Raw genomic sequence first — 21,095 nt, forward strand, 5'->3', positions numbered from 1 at the left:
TGTAGACCAGGCTGGTCTCGAACTCACAGAGATCCGCCTGCCTCTGCCTCCCGAGTGCTGGGATTAAAGGCGTGCGCCACCATTGCCCGGCGACAGTATTTTTGTTCCTTGTAGAATTATGGAAAATACATCAATATGCCAAAGCAGGGCCCAATACACCTTTCTTTTTAAAACTACACTTTTTTGTTTGTTTGTTTACTTGTTTATGTGTGGGGGTGGGTGAAGTGGGGGAGTAAGGCGACCATTGCACCAGGGTGAAGATCAGACAACTTGCAGTCATCGAACAGCCCCAACGTGCTTCATTTCCCACTGTCATTGTCAACACCATTAGCATTCTAATATAAATCTTCTCAGTCCCTCCTTTTTTCCCAGAAAAGCCTTTTTAAAATTTATTTATTTATCTATCTATTTATTTTTTTTCGAAACAGAGTTTCTCTGTGTAACAGCCCTGGCTGACCTAGAACTCACTTTGTAGACCAGGCTGGCCTCGAACTCACAGAGATCTGCCTGCCTCTGCCTCCTGGGTGCTGGGATTAAAGGAGTGTACCCCACTGCCTGGTTTATTTTTTTAAGATGATAATATAATTACATTTCCTCCTTCCCTTTTCTCTCTCCAAACCCTTCCATATACCCCTCTGCACTCTCCTTCAAATTCATGGCCTTTTTTTCACTAATGGTTTTTGCATGCATAGATGTGTGTGTGTGTGTGTGTGTGTGTGTGTGTGTGTGTGTGTGTGTGTACTCATTCATAAATATAAACTGTTTGGCCCCTATAATGCTATTTGCATGTATGTTTTCAGGGCCAACTGTTTGACACTGGACTGTTGTTCCCTGGAGCAGATGTCTCACGCACTCCCATCTTTCCTCGGCTGCCTCCAGTCAGTTTTGTGTGCTTGGTTTGTTTTGTGGGACCCAGAGCCTGGAATATGCTAAGCTTCCAGTCCACCACTGAATTACATTCTCAGCCCCTTCAGTCTCCCTCCGCCTCTTTCCCCCCTCTTCCTTCATTCTGTTTTTTTTTGAAAGACAGTCTTATGTATCACGTGTCATGGCTTGCTTCCAATTTGCTCTTTTGCCAAGAATAATATTGAAATCTTGATCTTGCCTCCACCTTCCCTTTGCTAGGATTAAAGGCATGCACTTCTGTAGCACTATAAATAAAAACCCAGAGACAGAAATTGGGGTTCAACCTGAAGGTCAGAAAAGCAAAACAAGGGGCTGGAGAGATGGCTCAGTGGTTAAGAGCATTGCCTGCTCTTCCAAAGGTCCTGAGTTCAATTCCCAGCAACCACATGGTGGCTCACAACCATCTGTAATGAGGTCTGGTGCCCTCTTCTGGCCTGCAGACATACACACAGACAGAACACTGTAAAAAAAATAAATAAATAAATAAATAAATAAATAAATAAATAAATAAATAAATAAATAAATAAATAAATAAATAAATAAATAAATAAATATTTAAAAAAAAAAGAAAAGAAAAACAAAACAACCAGCCACTGGCTCTTACCTCTACCTCAGTCCGAAATGGAGATCTTGCCTTCTAGGAACCTCAGAATGAGACTGTGTGTGAGAGCTGTTTCCTCCCGTCTTATATTCCTCTCTAGTGCTGAGATTAAAGGCATGCACCACTACCGCCTGGATTCTATGGCAAACCCACCAGCTACTTGGATGAAAGGTGTGTGCCAACACTGTCTGGTCTCTAAGGCTGACCAGTACGGCTATTTTACTCTCTGACCTTCAGGCAAGCTTTATTTTTTAAAATACAGATGAAATATCACTACACACTACCAAACCTGGTTTATATGGTACTAGGAATTTAATTCATTCAAACTAGGCAAGCATTCTACCAACTGAACTACACCCCCAGCCCTTCAGTCACTTTCCCCTGTGCATTTTAAAAACTACATTTGGTGCTGGGAATTAAATGGTGACTCAGAATCAACATGATCTTGGGAGCCATATGGGAACGGAAGAAATTTTGGTTCTTCTTCAGTGGTATAGACCTATCATTTAACAAACTGGTCTCTGCATTTGTTACTTTCTCGCTGGTGACAAGGCACCTGCAGGAAGCACCGTAGGCAAAGCTCTCTCTGGGCTAGGAGTTCGAGGGTGCCATCTAGCATGGCAAGCAAGGCACAGTGGTAGTAAGAGCAGCATAGCTGTGGTAGCAGGATCCTGAGGCAACTCGTGACACCACACACCACCAACACTTACACAGCCACATTTCTTGAGCACTAGTTACAGTAGCCACGATATGGAACCAGCCGAAATGGCCTTCAGCAGAGAAATGGATAAAGAAAAGGTGGCATGTGTGCACAATAAATAATGAAGTTTTATCATTAAAAAGTACATTTGGGAGTTTACTCTCTAAACCGGTGGTTCTCAACCTCCCTAAGATCAACAACCCTTTAATACAGTTCCTCAGGTTGTGGTGACCGCAACCCCAGCCATACAATTATTTTGATTGCTACTTCATAACTGTAATTTAGCTACTATTAGGAATCAGAAGATAAACATCTGTGTTTTCTGATGGTCTTACGCAACCGCTATGAAAGAGTCATTCAACCCCCAAAGGGGTGGGGGTGACCTCCTGGTTGAGAACTTCTTCTCCAAACCAGTTTACACCCCTATTTCCCTTTTCTTTTACTGATTAAGTCTCCTCCTCTTCTCCTGCTGCCTTTCTTCCCTTTCCACCCCTTCTTTTCCTCCTCCGCCCAGTGTCTGCCTGAACATGCTACTCAGAAATTGATTCCCAGTTCCCTCCCCGCGCCATCCTCATGTTAAACCCGGCATGGCGGCACAGGACTGTAATCTCAGCACTCCAAGAGGAAGAGGCAGGAGGATTGGGAGTCTAAAGCCATCCTCAGCTTCACTGGAAGTCTGAGGCAAGCCTGGGGTACATGAGACCATGTCTAGTTAAAAAAGAAAGTTTAAGACCAGCCTGGACTACCTAGCAAAACCCTGTCTCATAAACAAACAACTGGGGCTGGAATTAAGAACACTGGACACTTTTCCGGAGGACCCAGGTTCAATTCCTAACACTTACATGGGGGTTCATAGCCATCTGGCTTCTGAGGGTACCAGGCATACAAGTGACACCCAGACATACATACAGACAAAACACCCATACACATAAAAAAATAATTAAAACATTAATTATTAATTAAAAAAATAATTAAAACTGAAAGGTTATTTTGGGTTGACTATTGGTTGAAAGTTCTTCTTGAGGTTTGTCTATAGTGCACATAGTCTATAGTCTATTGTCTATTGAACCACAGTAAAATATAAATTTGGGAATCTGGGAATGTTGAAAGTGCAAAATTTAGCAGGAGCAGGTTTAAGTCCTCCAGCGCAGCTGTGGTAGCATTAGCCCTGGCCACCTTCTCTGAGACAGGGGCTCTCTGTGTAGCCTTCCTTGGCTGTCCTGGAACTCACGAGGTAGACCAATCTGCCCTTGAACTCGGAGATCTGCCTGTCTCTGTGTCTGAAGTGCTGGGATTAAAAGCATGCACCACTATACCTAGCTAGCCCCCAAACGTTTTTCTTCTTACCCTCTTCCTTTACTCCCTTCCCCTATTTTCTGCCTCTTCCCCTCATCCTCCTGATCCATTTTCTACCCTCAAATAACTAACTCCCCTTCTGCTTTCATGTCACACGTATGCTGTTATCCCCGCCCCAAGATCTCTCCTGTTTTCTTCTTTTCATCCTTTTCTCATGAAAGACGACATGCAGTATTTGTCTTTCTGAATCTGACATACTTTGCTTAACATGATTTCCAGTTCCATCCATTTTCTTGTAAATGTCATGGTTTCACTTTGAGACAAAGTCTCACTATATCCATGGCTGTCCCGGAACTAGCTCTGTGACCCGGCTGGCCTCGAACTCACAGAGATCCACTTGCCTCTGCCTCCCAAGTGCTGGGATTAAAGGTGTGCACCACCACGCCCTGCTTGTATATGGTGTCTCTATCACAGGTTGACTTCGAGTCCTTTGGTAAGAGTGGTAGGCTAGGATCACAGTGTAGTTCTAGTTTAAGATTTTTGGGGGGAAACCTCTACACTAATTTCCATAGTGGCTACACCAGTTTACACACCCACTAACAATGAATAAGTGTTCTCCCTACCTCAACTTACTTAATAAGTGAATTTGCATGCTTGCGTATGTTCCTGTATGTACAGTGTATGTGACCGTGGACAGCCTCTGATGTTTCCTTTTTTTTAGATACATTCCCTCAGTGGCCTGGAAATGAACAAATAGGCTAGGTTAGCTGTTCAGTAAGCCCCAGGAAGCCTCCTGCCTCCCCTTCCACACTGCCCAGATTTCTTATTTGATTTCTAGGGATTGAACAGAGGTCTTCATACTTGCATATCAGGAACTTTGCCAGCTGAGCTCTGTCATCAGCCCAAATTTGCATGCTTTTATTAATCTGTCATTTGTCATAAGCAGTCTCAGCCTTGAACCTTAGAATGAATAAGTAAAACATATTCCTTTTCTCCTCGTTAGTGCCAAAGCCCCACTTCTTTTCAACAACACAGATCCCTTTATTTCTGTTCTGACTAGAAAACAATACATACCTACTGTAAAATTTTCAAAAGAAACCTGAGTGTAGACAATGGGGCCTAGAAGCCCCTCCTTTAACCTCTTTGCTTTTTAACAATAGACTGATGCCCACGAGAAGCTTACAACTTGAGAGAAGACACTTTTCATTTCTTTTTCATCATGATCGTAAAGGCCACCGGCTCATGAATACACATTTCCTTGTTCTGTGGCCACATTGGTGCGCTCACTGTGAGCCTGTCACTGGAGTGTAGGAAGCTTGATACAGTGGAGCAAGGTCCTAGAAGAGCTAGCAGTGTGCTGTCTGCCAGTGAAATTGCTGACCCTGACTCTTACTAAAGACATACGCTTCCTTTACTTCCGTTACCTCCTCAGCATCAAAGTACACACCATGGGTACTGCCCAGTGGTAAGTCTTCTTCCAGGTCTTCAAATCCTCCATTGTTAGTCACCTGTTACAGGCAGAACTGACCCTCTGTGGTAGCAGTGTAGGGTCACTGCCATTGTTTGTTTCTCTATGGTGTTCTTTTTTGATGCAAGATTTCAGTAGCCCAGGTTAGTATCAGCACACTTATTATGTAACCAAGGCTGGCCTTGCTGTCTTAATTATTCAACATCGACCTCCTGAGAGAGCTGAAATTAAAGACAATGAGGCTCCATGCTGGGTTTGGGAAGGCCATTTTTGTAGGCGGTCACCTGGTACTTACTGGCTGTATTCTAATTGTTTAGATTCCCCCTTCCTCTCCCCTCCCTGCTCAATTCCTACGTTGAAATCTGTTCACCAATGCAATAGCATCAGGAGATGGAGGCTTTTGGGGGGAGGTGATTAAATCACTCTGGGGCTGTGGTTAAACTGTCTGACCTCATCAACGGGATGGGTGTGTTAATATGAGGTCCCAGAAAGCTAGATACCCCTAGGCTTTGACTTCCAGCGTCACACAAACAAGTCATGGTGGCATTCACTCCTGTAATCCTGGCGCTTGAGAGATGGAAGCAGGATGAAGAAGCTCAGGGCCATTCCCGCTTCACAGTGAGTTCAAAACCAGCCTGCAACCAGACCACTGAGCTATATATATCCTTAGATCTGGAGAATGAGCAATTAGTGTCTGTCTGACTTTGGGGTTGTTAATCACGAGGCATTTGTTCTTTACCTCCCACCCTCAAATGAAGCTGGGATAGCTAAGAGACAGCTTCCCAGAGGTCCTACTGCTTACAGAAACATCAGTTTGCCAAGACTTTTGTGGTGAGATACAAGAGGAGGGATAGAAGCCCAAATCTGTCACTGAAAAACATGTACTAAACTTCAAGTGAGCCAGCCAACAGTTCACAAGAGGTTCTGCAAATCACCTCCAGGGACTTCCACATCCTTCCCTGTTCCTGAAAGGTTAGGGATGGGACCTGACTACTAGGCAGCCGTGGTGTCAGAGCATATTCCTATGCTTCATTAAATTTGGAGCTGATTTCTTGCAGGTTCCCCCACCCACTGGCTCCCCTCCCTAGCAAGCATTTGTCTGCAGGCAGCCTGGGATTTTAAGGTGCCAGATTCCTATGAAAATGAGCAGAGAAAGAAGGAACAGCAGGCATTTTGCAGAAAACGCTGTCACCAAGGGAGCAAGGAAGGAAAGTAGCTGTTGCAGTTCCCCCCCCCCCAAATGATTTAATCACCCAAACAACTGGGGAATACAAGCATAAGCCTTTCTCTTTTTGTCTACAACGTACACCAGAATCTGACATTGTTTGGGAAGAGAGAAAGGGGGCGGGGAGGCAACCTTTACAAGAAAACTCATCAATGATTTCGATCATGTAGCTGCATCTTTTTCTGCCTACTCAGGTTGTTCTCGTGCCCCCAGCACACGTTTAAAGGTGATGCCTGCCACTTGTTCATCCGAGATTTGTGCAATATGAGCTTGTGTGCCCTTTTTATCCAAAGGAGAAACCCTTGTTACCACAGGGGGAACAAAAAGGATAATAAGAACTAAATCAAGGCATGCTTATTTCTCTGCACACCTCTGGACCTTGCAAGCCCACGAGGAAAGGTGTACATTAGAGACATCGAGGTCATTTTGGTCTTTTTGATTATCATCAAATACAGTATTCACTCCTATAGAAACACACAAAGCAGCCGAGAAAGGCGTAAAACTATGAATGATTAAAAAAAAGCAACCAGTCCCTTAATCTACTTTAGAAACACGAATAAAGACACCAGAGAAAACCAGCAGGCTGCAATAATGTCCCTCTTGGGAAGAAGAAAGAAGGAAATTGCTTCTGGTGTGAAAGTGTTGCTATTTTAGGCGACAGGCATATTCATGGGTAAATCTGTTATCCTTTCATGCTTCAACACAGATGAACCCCACAGACACACGGCAAGCAAAAGACAAAAGACCACATGTCGTGTAACACCATTTCAGTGGAAAGTCTAGAAGAGGCAAATCTATAGACACAAAGGGAATTTGTGGACGCCAGGGCCTGGGGTAGGGGGGATGGGGAGAATGGGGAGTGGGTATTTAATATCTGTAGTGATGAAAAGGCTCTAATATTAGATCTTACGTGCCACAAACCTGTAAGTTATGTTAAAACCATTGAGTTGTAAACCCTTTAAGTCGATGGATTAAACGGCACATAAACCACGTCTCAAAAAAAAGTTGCTTCTGGCGGGAGAGATGACTCAGAGGTTCAGAGGCTGCTTTTGCAGGAACTAAAGCTCTCTTCTCAGCACCTGGGTCTGGTGGCTCATAACTGCCTCTAACTCCAGCTCTGGGTGAGCCGATGCCTCCGGCTTCTACAGGCATCTGCGCTCATATGCACATACTGCTCCCCATACACCCAGCCAAAATAATTCTGTAAAAAGGTTGCTCTTTACAAAAATCTGCAATGCCTGATGGCTGTTACACCTGTAAGATGGGGGCAAAACAGCTCCCTCTGCCTTTATACGATAAATACAACCGAAGAATGGACTAACACACTTTATTCGGATGGATGTTTTAATTATCAGGAATAGCGTAGGATCCACGATGCACAGTGAAAGATAAATGGGACCCCAACGTAGTTCTATGACGTCGGTGGTTGTCTAAGTGTGCTCACATGTGTGTTTCCAAATGAACCCTCATCCAGTGCAGAAACAAAGCCCATCCCCTGCTCTGATTTCACATCATGCTGCTGCTGTCACCAAAGAATAGAAACGACAAAGAATAAACGAGCAGAATAACCCCTGTGCTTGGGTTCCCACTGTCCAACAGAATGTGTCTTCCCCATGTGCGTGGGCTTATGTCTCCATCTGGACTATAAACTGATTAAATGCAGCCATGGTGTCCTGTATTTGCCCTGTTTCCCACAATAACCACATTGGCTCTGGGCAGCATACACAAAAGGTCACCAGGTCACACTGTCCATTTTGGACTGACTTGTGTCCTTCTAAAGAAGGGTGATGGGTGGAGGGCCTGGGTTAGGTGGGTAAGAAAATGTATACTTCCCAACACTTCCCACTTGATCCTTCGACTTGGACAGATGGTTTCTATGGTCTTTGTAGATCTATCTGGAGCTCCTCAGCCATGCACAAGGATTAGTGATCATAGGACAGGGAAAAGTCCTGTCCTCTTCTGCTGTCAACGGTTTGTCTTTTGTTACTGATCATGGGAGGGTGGGTCTAATCTAAAGATGCATTAAGGAGCTAAAGAAATGGCTTAGGTGGTTAAGAGCATTTGCTGTGCAGCCATGAAGCCTGCAATTTGGATTCTTATACCTAAGTAAAAAGCTGGGCTTGCAACACCAGTGCTGTTGGGATAGTTGGAGCTAGGACGATCAGATCACTGGAACACACACACACACACACACACACACACACACACACACACACACAAACATTTAAAGGACTTCTACCCATGGGGCAGTGTGAATGGCCCCCATTGACTCATGGATTTGAATTCTTGGTTCCCAATCGGTAGAACTGTTTGGGAGGGATTAGGAGATGTGGCCTTGTTGGAGCAGGCACGTCACTGGAAAAAGGCTTTGAGGTTTCAAAAGCTCACACCAGGCTCGGTTAAGTATCTCTCAGTTTTGTGATATAATGTATATAATGTATAAATGTAAGCCCCGAATAAACTGTCTCTTCTATAGGTTGCCTTGGTCATGGTACATTAGCCCAGCAATAGAAAAGTAACTAGGGGCCAGGAAGTGGTGGCTCATGCCTTTAATCCCAGCACTTGGGAAACAGAGGCAGGTGGATCTTTGTGAGTTCGAGGCCAAGCCTGGTCTACAAGAGCTGGTTCCAGGACAGGTTCCAAAGCCACAGAGAAACCCTGTCTCCAGAAACAAAACAAAACCAAAAAGAAAGAAAGAAAGAAGAAAAGAAAAGAAAAGAAAAGAAAAGAAAAAAAACTTAGGCAGGGAGGGCCGGTGAGCAGTGTTGTCAGATGAGGGGACCTATTCTGCTTCTGAGTTCTAATGTTTACCCTGCTACAGATATTCAGATATGGGTTTGTATTGCACAGGTTGAGGCCAAAGGACAATTGTGGCTGCCATTTCTCAGGAGCCATCTTTTACTTTTCACACCCTGTTTTTTTAAATAGGGACTCTCCAGAGAGGTCTGGAGCTCACCCAGTAGGTCAGGCTGGCAGACCAACAAGGCTCAGGCATCTGCCTCTCCAGCACCAGGATTATAAGCATGTAACACTACGTTTGGCTTGTTTTCAACTTATTTATTTTCATTTTATGTGTACTGGTGTTTTACTTGCATGCATATGCACCGTGCCTGGTGCCCAAGGAGGTTAGAAGAAACTGTCTGAGCCCCCGAAACTGGAGGTAGAGCACACTGAGAACCAAACCTAGGTGCTCGTCAACAAGTGTTCTCAATTGCTAAGCCACCTCTCCAGCTCCCATGCCTGATTTTTTTTTTCAACAAGGGTTCTGGGGATCAAACCCTTGGTGTGTGAGCTGTAAACACTTTACAGACTAAGCTCTCTCTCCAAGCCCAGACAAAGGGCTCTCGAAAGAGCACAGCAGTGACCAAATGAATCTCAACGGCGACCATCTGAAAGCCAAATGAAGTATGATCTCCGTGAATTTCTGTCTGCGAGCCAGGGGTGTCGGCATCAAAGACTTCGCTTACAGCTTCTTGTGTGGGACGAAAGGACGAGGAACAAAAGAGAAGCAACAAAAACTATCAGAAAGCCTGGGAAAATTTGTGGGAGGAGTGGGTCCTGTATCTCAAGGATAGAGCCATTGTTCAGCATGCACCGGGCCTTGGGTTCCATCTCCAGGCCTGAGCAAAGAAATGAGTGAATAAACAAATAAATAACGAAACAAATAAAAGGCAGAAATTTCTGACTCTGAATTGCAAAGGGCAAGGATGGAATTCTGACAACCGGTTGCATGAACTCTCCTTAAAAACCTATCTTAGAAATTGGGTGTGGTGGCTCATGCCTGTAATTTTAGCACTCGGGAGGTGGAGGCAGGCTGATTACTATGAAGTCACACTCAGCCTGGACTACATAGTGAGTTGAAGACTAGCCTGGGCTTCAGTATGGTATCTTGCCTCAAAATAATGACAACACAAAGAATTTAAAAAGAAAACTAAGAAAAAAAACCCATATCTTAGGATTTGCAGTATGACCTTGAGATTTTATTTTTATGAGTCTTTCTAAACACTAGAAACACAACTATATAATGAAAGTCACAAGACAGATAGATCATGAAAATGGGTATTATATATTATATATAATGGTTATATAATTATAGTCAAACCCATATAATTATACATGTTGTGTTATATTGTGTATTATAGTTATAATTATATCTTATAGTTATAAGATATTTATATATATATATAATATATATTTATATTTGGAGAAAACAGAAGAGAATGACATAAGTCAGGAATTCTGACCCTTATGTGTATTTATGTTGTCTGATTGACAGATCATTCCCTCTAACACTCATAAACATACAATATTCACAAGAGTAATTCAACCTCCTTTCTCCCTCCCTCCCTCCTCCTTTCTTCCTTCCTTGCTTACTTTTTTTTTTCTCTGTCCCTGACAAGACCTTCCTATATAGCCTAGACTTCCTTCCTGTTTTGAGCCAGGGTCTTAGGTTGCCCAGGTTGGCCTCAAACTTAAATAGCTGAGGTCGGCATTGAACTCATGACCTTCCTGCTTTAGTTTGCCCAGTACTAGGATTGCAGGTATGCTTAGCTACCCCAGATAAAGAATAAAATGGGACTTTTATTTGTTTGCTTTATAGTGCTTCTGGGGATTGAACCCAGGGCCTCAGGAAGACTGGGCAGGGCTGTACCGCTGAGCTATATCTCCAGCCCTGATGGGCATTTTAGAGATTTGGCTTTAATCTATCCTTATTTAAGTATATTATGCCCACTAGGGCCACATTTAGAAATTGAAAAGTGCCAGAGTATATGAGTGTTTAGGCTTTCTTGGCTCTCTGTGGATTATTTTATTAGACTCCAGTGGTACTTTGCCTTATGCTAATCCATATTTAAACTAGGGTGACCCTTTGTCCTGATTTGACTAGGACAGTCCTCGTTTACACTTGTCCCAGTGGATCTATTAATAGCTTCATCCTTAGCCCTCAGTAATAGTCGGGTTTAGGATATGAAATTCTACAATTGCTCGAACTTCGCCTCTTAAACTTTCCAAGAACACATGATCTCGCATTAATTGCTGCAATTTACACTAGTTTTATAGAAATTTGGAGGCCTTTCTTTCCGTTGCATTATAAACACCATTTGAACTTTAGAAAGCTCCTCACGGAACCAGCATGTTAGTAGTAAGACAGCGACAAAATTGCCACACAAAAATGACTTTTAAAATTAATAAGCTGTTAACTAATTCACACGGTGCTATCCAATAATTTCTATTATGCAGGTTGTATTTCGATTTTTCATCTATTTTCTTAATTAAATAACATTAAATATTAAATAAATGTCAATGGCAGAGTGACACATACCTTCATAGCCAAAGAGAAGTAATAAGAAGAAGCCTTTGATCTTGTGTGGCATTTTCCCCTTGTCCTTGGCCACAGCTCTGCCTACCTGAAGTGGGGAGCTGGCCTAGGAGCAGGCGATTAACTTGAGCCACTGGCCTTGCTAAGCATCTTATTCCAGTTCGGTTTTAGGTCTTCCACTCAGCCCACCTCTAGTTAACCCACAGAGTTCCCTGCCTCTGCAGGAAGCCTCAGAAGATAGTGTTGAACTATAGGTTGGTTTAGCAAAGAAGGGACCGGGGTTTGTCCCTTTTAAGGTAAAGCCAGCAAGGGAAGGAAATGGAAACAAGAATCGGACCTCGGTCCCTAATTCTTTCTCCAGTATCGTTTTCTAGGGAGTGATCTGGCCTCTGTTTGTGTCCTAGTGTTCTCTCTCAGAAGAAACTGGCACTAGGCTGCCATCTGCTCACTCAGGAAAACACTATCTTTGGTGGTGGCGGCTCAGGTATACATAAGGATGTGCGGTGCTGACTTACTTATGATAATGACAGCATGGGGACAATCAGAATGTCCAAGGTTCAGAAGCTGGCTAAGTGCAAAGATTCCCAAGTTGAGCTGGGAGAAAACTCCATAGCATCCACTTGTAACTGAGTAACTTGAAGCAAATTCGCTGCCTGTAAAAATGATGGCAATAATAGCTACTTCCCAGAATTCTGCTGAGGTTGAGATGGGATGAGGTCACAAAGCACATAGTAAGGGAAGATGGAGCTTGGCTTAGGATGGCGAGCCTTGCTTTGACTATGGGAGCAGGAGGCTCACATTCGATTCTGAGCATAACTAAACAAAACAAAGTACTTAGGTCAATGTCGGGTGTACTTAGCCACCATTGTTACATGGCCGTTAAAAATTGAGTTGATGGGAGGAACAAGGTGAATGGATGTAGTACAGTTTCAGTTTTGCAAGAGAAAATTCTGGAAATGTGTTCACAGCAATCAGTTCCTCACTGCATTTTACTGGATGAGGTTTAAAAAGAGTAAATTTGCTGTTAACCGGAAAATCATTTCATATTTTTGAGTTAGAAAAAGATGTAAATTCATATACTGTATAATGGAAACTGGGGGTGGGAGAAGGCAAGAAAAAAAAACAACCCTAAAGTGTTTCTTCTTCATTTAGTTCTCGCCTACCATCATCTGACCCTTGACCCCCAGGACCCCAGAAACCTTTCTCTCATACTTTTGCCAAAGATAAAAACATCCCTTCACCCCTAGAAAGTTCTTCTCCCTGCAACAGAACCCTAATAATAGGAGCAAAAGCGAACTGAAGAAACATTTAGGCACCCATCAACACATGGGTGGGGAGCGAGACTGGTCAGGATGCATTATATATACATGTATGAAACTGGCAAAGACCACATTTAATTAATAAATTTGAAAGCAGGACACTTACTCTAAACTGGATGTGAATTCTTATTTAAAGAGAGGAAAATTCTTTCCACTAACCCTCCGGCTACATGGGAAGGGAGGATGCTTTTGTTCTTGCTCCGTGTTTTAGAGTTGAATAAGCTATCAAAAAGCTGAGTCCTAAATCTTTAATCATCATCAACTTTTAAAAACTTAGTTGCAGTCCAAGCGTTCTACGCTGATGTATTTTCGTGGGAAGTTTTGGAGGTCAATTTGTTCTGGCTCGGGAGGAAGGGCTACTGCACTCCAGAGCCCCTCGGAGGTGGAGTAAACAACAGCTAAGGCTCCAACCCGCCCTGCTTCCACTCTGGGTTATTTCTGCGACCTTGGTTGAGAGGAAGGAGGTGTCTGTCGTTTCGCTTCTGAGAGAGAAAAGTGTCAGGAGAAATACAGGTAGAAGAAAGAAAAAATATTGTTTCAGGCTTTTGGTGTTATGCCGACAATAGCGTTTAGAGAAAAAGCTGTGGTTCCACTGGGGCTCGAACCCAGGACCTTCTGCGTGTAAAGCAGACGTGATAACCGCTACACTATGGAACCTTCACACCTCTGCGGCCGATTAGAAGCCTTTTCAGAGGGTGCAGCCAGACGCAGAGGCACCACAGGAAACCCTTCCCTCCGCCGTGGCTCCGCCCCTTCTCGGAGGCGCGGAGTTCAAAGCCGGATTTTGACCCTTTGGCTCTGGAGGAGAAGCTAGCAGATAGCCCACCTCGTGGCCCCAGAGTCGCGGCCACCTGAAACCAGGCTCCCCCTAACTTCCTGACCGCAAACATTTCCTCAGCAGTGGCGAGGCCGTCTGAAGGATGGGGTTTCCCATGTTTGGGCATCGCTGCCTCTGGTACCTTCCCTCGGCTGTCTTTCTTTCCCACTTAAAGTGGTTGGACTGACTAGCGCTGCCCGAAGGAAGTCTTGGGAAACGGCGCCGCTCGCGGCAGCATCTAGATTCTTTAGCAAGGAGGATTAGAACGGGACTGCCCGAGAAGAAGAATCAGACGCTGCCGAGTGTGCTTGGGGTCATGTTTATGATGGCATCTGACTTGCCAGGATTGAAAAGGGACCAAGGCTGCAGCCCTCTTACCTCTCCCCGCGTGTTCCCCTTTCTGAAGTCACCAAGGGGATAAGATTCTCAGGGCTTTTCCTTCAGTCCCGTTTGTTTAGGGCTAGAAGTAGTGGTTGTGGTATGCAGGCCAACTCTTGGTGGTTGTCACAGAACAGCATCAGCCACATAACTTGAGAGGTTTGGTGCAAAATGAAAAGGATCGTCTAGTGTTTGTGAGGTTATGAATGAGTTAAATGGTGGCCACAGTGCCTTATATCCAGCGCGCTGACCCCGCTTCAAGGAATGTAAGATTTTGGGACTCTCCATGACCAAGGCTCTCAGGTTGCTTGCTTTGCATTGTGTTCTTTTGCCTTCTCTAGGGCTTCTGAATAGGGCTTTTGTCATCATCCTAGAATTGCTGAGCACCCTCAAGCTTTAAAACCTACTAAAAACCATTTGGCAGTGTCTTTAGCCATCATGGTGGACACGACCTGGGCGTGGCAGTTGTTGCTTCTCCTGGCATGTTCCTCTGCTGCTGGCAGGATAATGGAAATATCATACTGATTATAAATAAGACCCTCCCACCAACCCCTATTTTGCTACTAACACTGAGGGAAGCAACGGGGTAAGGTGGGGATGAGGGTGGGATGAACACAAACGTGGAGGTGGGTGGAATCTTAGTACCGTTGTTGCTCATCACCAGCTGTGCACCCAAGCTGGTCAGTTGAGCGTGCTAATCCTTTAGGAAGTACAAGGGCTGGACTAGACACCTCTACTCTCACGCTGTTTCTAAATATTAGCTTCCTTTTCCAGACAGAAAAATGAAGACAGTTGTTATCTTTTGTTTCTCCACGGACCTAGTTAAAGGCAAGCTTACAGTTAGTGAAATGATCTGAGTTGGTTGTGTTTTAAAGGCTGGAGGTCATGTAGTCCAGATGGTCCTCAAACTGGCTCCGTAGCTAAGGATTGACTTCAGATCCGCCTGCCTCTACTGCCTGAGGTCTATGATTACAGGCCCACGCCACCATGGCCAGTTTTAAGAGGTGGAGAGTGAGCCCAGGGCTTTATGGATACTAGGCAAGGACACTACCAACTGAGCTATGCCCTCTGCTCCAGCCTGCCTTTTCTTTGATACATTTTTTGTGAGGCCTTCTGAGTATTTGATGCCTAGTTGTGTGCTATGAAAGACTCCTGAGTGGCCAACCACCAGGTATAGGATGAAGTCACAAAAGCTGTGCTTCCTGTTCGCCAGTGGCTAGAACCCACCTATTTCCACACTCGCTACGAATCCAAAACAACTGCTCAAGAATCGGCCCTAAAATTATACCTACCAGTTGTGTTTCAGGCTGTGTCTCTAGGGAACGCTTTGCTGTGCCCCAGATTTCCGACTCTGCCCTTGGCTACAAGGGTCATTTGCCAGGTGCAAGTTTCAGCCACGTCCCCGCACTTGCTCTTGGCAGACAAATGAGCCTGGAGCTCCACTAATGCACGTAACAGAGATTCCTGCTACTTGGAAGAAAATGTTTTCTCTTCCTTTTCTCCATTCTAGCCAAAAGGGGATACTCCCTGTCCCTCTCAAAGTACACTCATCGCGACTATTATTAGTCAAGTACAGGGTGGCTTACAAAGGATTCTTGGGTAATAGCCCTGCAAGACAGCCATGCATTGCTAGCTCCGTTTTTTTTACGTTGAAGGAACTGAAGCTGAGGAGTTGAAGTGCCTTGTCCATGACCTTGCAGCTGATGAGGGGTAGGGCTTGGTTGGTACTCACACTGCAGATGCTTAAGAGATCAAGTCCATAAAGGCTACATGTTCTCCTAAGGGTGCTTTGACCTCTTGTATATTTTCTCCGTGTGAAAGTAGGGAAGTGGATAGATGTATCTTAATCTTTTGCAATTTTCAAACAAGATTCCCAAAAATAGGAACCATGAACATGCTAGAAACAATTGCTGATGACTTTGGTGAGGTCTCCAGGGGTGATTGCTTTGCCTGGAGTTTCTGTTTTCTAGGTTAAATATGTGAGGCCTGACGCCTTCCCCCCGCCCATGTGTACTTACAAGTATCTGAACAGCTATAGGAACACTACGTAAATAAATTAATAATGAAGGCAAGAAGTCACCTTAGAGGTTTGGAGTTCCCTGATTTCTCAGACGGTTTGTGTTGCTTCCCTAGTGTTTGGCTTTATTGATGGAAAACAATTTCATTTAAGAAACCCTAGCCCCAGTTAGGATGCCTAGTTTATCAGATTGCCTTTGCAGACTGTCCCACTCCATCCTTAGTGAAAACTGAGAATTTTGTTGGGAAAGCAAATCACTGCTACAGCATGGCAGAGCTTACCTTGCCTCTTCTAGTTCACCATGTTCAAAACACTTTGAATCTACCTGCTGTTATATAGTCTTGTTGTTTTTGAGTCCTATTTTTCCACAGTCCCTTATATCTATCTTCTCATTCAACTCAGATTCTCTAACCATTTTTATCACTTCTTGCCTGCTTCATTACTTCCAGATATATATGAATGTACATGTATGAGTGTGTGTGTATATATATACATATACATATACGTATACGTATACGTATACATATACATATACATATATGTGTATGTTTTCACTTTATTAGTGTTTTGAGACTGGGTCTCTCTATGTAGAGTTGGCTGGCCTGAAATTTGCTGTGTAGACCAGGCTGGCCTTGAACTCAGAGACCACCTGACTCTGCCTCCTGAGTGCTGGGATTAAAGTCCTGCACCACTGTACCTGACTGTTTTTAGTTTCTGAGACAGGGCCTCACTGTGAAGCTATGGCTGGGCTGGAACTTGGCGCGAAGACCAGCTGGCCTTGAACTTATATTGATACACCTGCCTCTGCCTCCCAGATGTTGAGATTCCAGGTGCGCGCCACCCCACTGGGCTGCTTCCTTAAACTGTTGACAAAAGTAGAATCTCTTCAATTCAACTTGATCCACTGCCTCTGGCCCAAGGAAAACAGAAACCCAGGCCCAGTGGTTTTCTACTGACCTCATTACTACATAGCTCAAGCAAGCCCTGTAGCACAGCATGGCGGCTACTTCTGGTATTCATTCTCTACCGCCCTATGGTGGCTTGAATGAGAAAGGCCCCCATAGGCTCGTCTGTGTGAATGCTTGGGCTCCAGTTAGTGGAGCTGTTTGAGAAGGATTAGGAGGTGTGGCCTTGATGGAGGAGGTGTGTGGGCTTTGAGGTTTCAAAAGTCCACACAAGGCCTAGTGTCTCTCTCTACCTGCTACCTGTGGATCAGGATGCAAAGCTCTCAGCTACGGCTCTAGTGCCATGCCTGTCTGGTCCCCACCATGATGATCATGGACTAATCCCCTGCCCCACCTCCTTCCCAAATCTGAAGAGAAAAAAACTGAAAGCAATCTGAAGAGAACTACAAGGAACCCCTGCCCCTGCCTTTGGTCTCATCCTCTTCTTTCTTTAGTGCTGGGCACTGGACTATGTAATAAGCATTAATGTGCTTTGTGTCCTCCCCAGGCTGTGTTCACTAAATGCCTACAGCACCCATCCTCAGCTGCTGATGGTGATGATTCAAAGCGCCCTGGGGGAGGGGATGTCTTATAAGGCCTCTGACAATGCTCGGGATCCTCCTGTTTGTCATGGGAGAAGAATGCTGTTGACACCCAGTGGATAAAGGGCAAGGGTGCTATTTAATATCCTCCAAAACACAGAAGATCTCCTCACTGGAGACAGTTACCTGGCCTAGATGACAGCAGTGGCATGGTTGAAAAACCCCGCTCGAGATCAACATTATGGAGAGAGAGAGAAAGAAGGGGAGGGACAGAGGTCAGAGAATGAATTAACTCCTTTAATCCTTGCAACAGCCCTAGTGAAAAACAACCATTTAAGTCTGGTTTACAGGGGGCAACTCAACTCAGCCACACAGCGAGTAAATAAATGAGCAGGGTTTGAAAACCAGGCCATGTTTAAACTCCCTAAGATGTGTTTAACTTCTACATTACACAGCTTAATTTTGATCTTGCAATGTTTCACTAAAACAGTTTGATTTCCCATGTCCCTCACAGCTGGGAGAGATGAGGTGACATAATTCTGGCCAATGGCAGGTCTGTGGGCGTCCAAAACCTTTTCTTTAGAAGGAAGTAGACTGTTGGCATGTGCCTCTTTTGCATTAGCTCTGCACACTGAGCTTGCTGCATTTGAGAACTGCTGGGAGCTAAAACATTATCCTCCTAAAAGCGGCCATTCTCATTCTGTCCTGAATGCGCATGTCATGCTGCCAGTGGATGGGCCGTTGTGATCATGTGTGGACAAGTATTAAGAAGCAAATTATGTGGTTTGGTCCAAAGAAGGAAAGTAGCTGCATCTCCTACTATCAGATTCCTTGTTATACAATGAAAAATAAAAGGCCCTCATTTGCAATTTCGCGGTTAAGTGGGAGTTTCAGTTATACAAGGGAAAATCCAAGCCCTACTGATTGATGATCCCCACGTTTCCCACTGGCAGCTCTTTCCTACATCACGTTGACAATGTCTTTAATCTGCTCTCCAGCTGCTGATGGACTGTTTTGCATCCCTGCTTATATGGGGAAGATGTCATGCATCAGTGTTGGATGGTGCGGGAGGTCTTTTTTTAAGCCTAAAACATGGCCCATTTCAAAAAGTTTAAAGAACATTTTTTAATTCAAAGGACTAATTTGTTCTAAGATGTTAATGGAAGATAATGATTTGTATGGGTTTCCTAATTTAGGATGATAAATTGATTTTGTTAATGAATGATTAGGGTCATGTGTCCTTTCTCTTAAAGAAAAAAATGCCAAGAGAAAAAGGCAGATGGGATAGGAGACAGCGTGATTGATAGGCAAGAGCCTGTCTTAATAGTCAAGTACTCTGCATCATATTCCTCTCGAGACTAGCTATCTATAATCTTCAAAATTATCTACAATCACATTCAGTGTGATGAGATTATATATAAACAGCCATTCTAGAAAAAGATCAGGCCCAAATACTTTACCACCCCCACTTCTTTCTTGTCTTGATCTACCTCTAATGCCTAGGGTCGGTCCCTGGGGCCATGTAAGTAGACACAAGAAAAACTGGCTACTCCCCACTTCCATAGTGCATGATTTAAAGGGAAACATCTGGAAATGTGCCAGTCCCTCTACTTCCTCAGCATTCACTGCCTCGTTCAAGTGGCCACATGAGTTCAACTGTGCACACACTTGAAACTGTGGCTAAGCTCTTCTCCACAGCCTGATGGAAAGATTTCAAGAGTGGTGCAGGTGTTTCCCAACCCAAATCATATGTGTACTTCTATTAGCGATTTAAAATATTTGGGATTTAAAAAAATACAATTAGAGCATAGTCTGAAGGCTATGTACAATAATAATAAAACCACGATCAATGGATAGATTTCAAAGAAAACCTCAGTTAAAGGCTGTCTTCAGGCTAGCAGTTTTCTCTGTTAAAGCCTGCTAAAATGCATTGGGTTCTATTTTGTGCAAAATGAGCCAGCTGCCATGACAACTGTCTGTGAATATTATTTTACTATTCATCATTAGTTTCCAGTAGCTGCCTCTGGGTCCAATGTTCATTCTAAAACCCAGATGCACATCCATTCTTAATAGAGTTCTCCTGAACATGTTTACAAAAAAACAAAACCACACTTGCAATTGACTGGCTCTGTCTTTTCAAAGAGAAATTTGAATGAATATATACAATTGCAAGTTGATTATGGATTTGTATTGCTGATTTTTACCTTTCTCCTGGAAAAGGTGATTTGAACATAAATTTATATTGAGCTCAACTGTAGATTTCATTAAATAGATGCACTCGATCCGAGTTAAGGAAGAAGTTTCCCTTTAGAGAAGCAGTTCATGTGTTTAAAAACTGTATTTTGGGGATGAGGAGATGGTTCAGCTGGTAAAGTATTTGCTGCCGTACAAGCATAAGGAGCTGAGTTCGAATCCCTAGCACCTGTGTAAACAGCCGTGGAGTGGTAGCTCCCGGAATCTCAGTGCTGGGAGACAGAGACACTCAAAAGATAAGGTAGAGGGGCTGGCGAGAGCTTAACAGCTACAGACAGTTACTTATAGGCCTGACAACTCGAGTTTCAGCCCTGGAGCCCATATAAAGGTAGAAGGAGAAGAATTCCACACAGCTGCCCTCTGCTCCACACATGCGCCATGGCACACGGAAGTCCACACACTCACCACACACACTCACACTCACCACACACACACCACACTCGCCACACACACACCACACACACCATGCACACTCACCACACACACACCACACACACTCACACTCACTACACACACACCACACTCGCCACACACACACCACACACACTTACCACACACACACCACACTCACCACACACACCACACACACACCACACACACCACACTCACCACATACACACCACACACACCATACACACTCACTACACACACACCACACACTCCATACACACTCACCACACATATACACACTCACCACACACACACACCACACACTCCATACACACTCACCACACACACCACACTCATTACACACTCACCACACACACACACCACACACTCCATACACACTCACCACACATAGACCACACACACTCACCACACACACATGCACACACACTCATAACACACACACCACACTCACCACACACACCACACTCACCACATACACACATGCACACACACTCATAACACACACCACACACTCACCACACACACACCACACTCACCACACACACACACACACACACACACACACATACACATGCACACACACACTGAAGAAGATGTTCTAGAAAATAAGATGGAAAAATGTTTAAGATACCTGATGTTTGGCTTTGACCCTCATTTACACATGTGCACATGCATGATCTTATAAGTACATCAATTTCTGTACATATAAGTACATATAAGTACAGCAATTTCTGTAGCTCCAAAAGACTAAATATCCCATACCCAACTGACTTTGCAAAACAAACTTCAAGGGGCTGGAGAGATGGCTCAGTGGTTAAGAGCATTGCCTGCTCTTCCAAAAGTTCTGAGTTCAATTCCCAGCAACTACATGGTGGCTCACAACCATCTGTAATGAGGTCTG

The 21,095-nt window shown here is 44.2% G+C and overlaps 1 protein-coding gene and 1 non-coding gene across 2 annotated transcripts in view; both read right to left on the reverse strand.

Annotated features, from left to right (window-relative positions):
• The window catches only part of Rs1 (retinoschisin 1), a 30,474-nt gene extending 16,698 nt beyond the window's left edge, over window positions 1-13,776 (reverse strand). The window contains exons 1-2 of the mRNA XM_026784741.1: window positions 13,497-13,776; window positions 6,567-6,660 (exon numbers count right to left, since the gene is read on the reverse strand). Of these exons, the coding sequence (XP_026640542.1) occupies window positions 6,567-6,660; window positions 13,497-13,776 (374 nt within the window). The remainder of the gene's footprint in view (window positions 1-6,566; window positions 6,661-13,496) is intronic.
• Window positions 13,417-13,489, reverse strand: Trnav-uac. Its single transcript has one exon. It is a non-coding gene; the product is annotated as a tRNA-Val (tRNA).
• Window positions 13,777-21,095: the final 7,319 nt, after the last annotated feature.

Source organism: Microtus ochrogaster, chromosome X (genome assembly GCF_000317375.1).
Source record: "Microtus ochrogaster isolate Prairie Vole_2 chromosome X, MicOch1.0, whole genome shotgun sequence".
NCBI lineage: Eukaryota > Metazoa > Chordata > Mammalia > Rodentia > Cricetidae > Microtus > Microtus ochrogaster.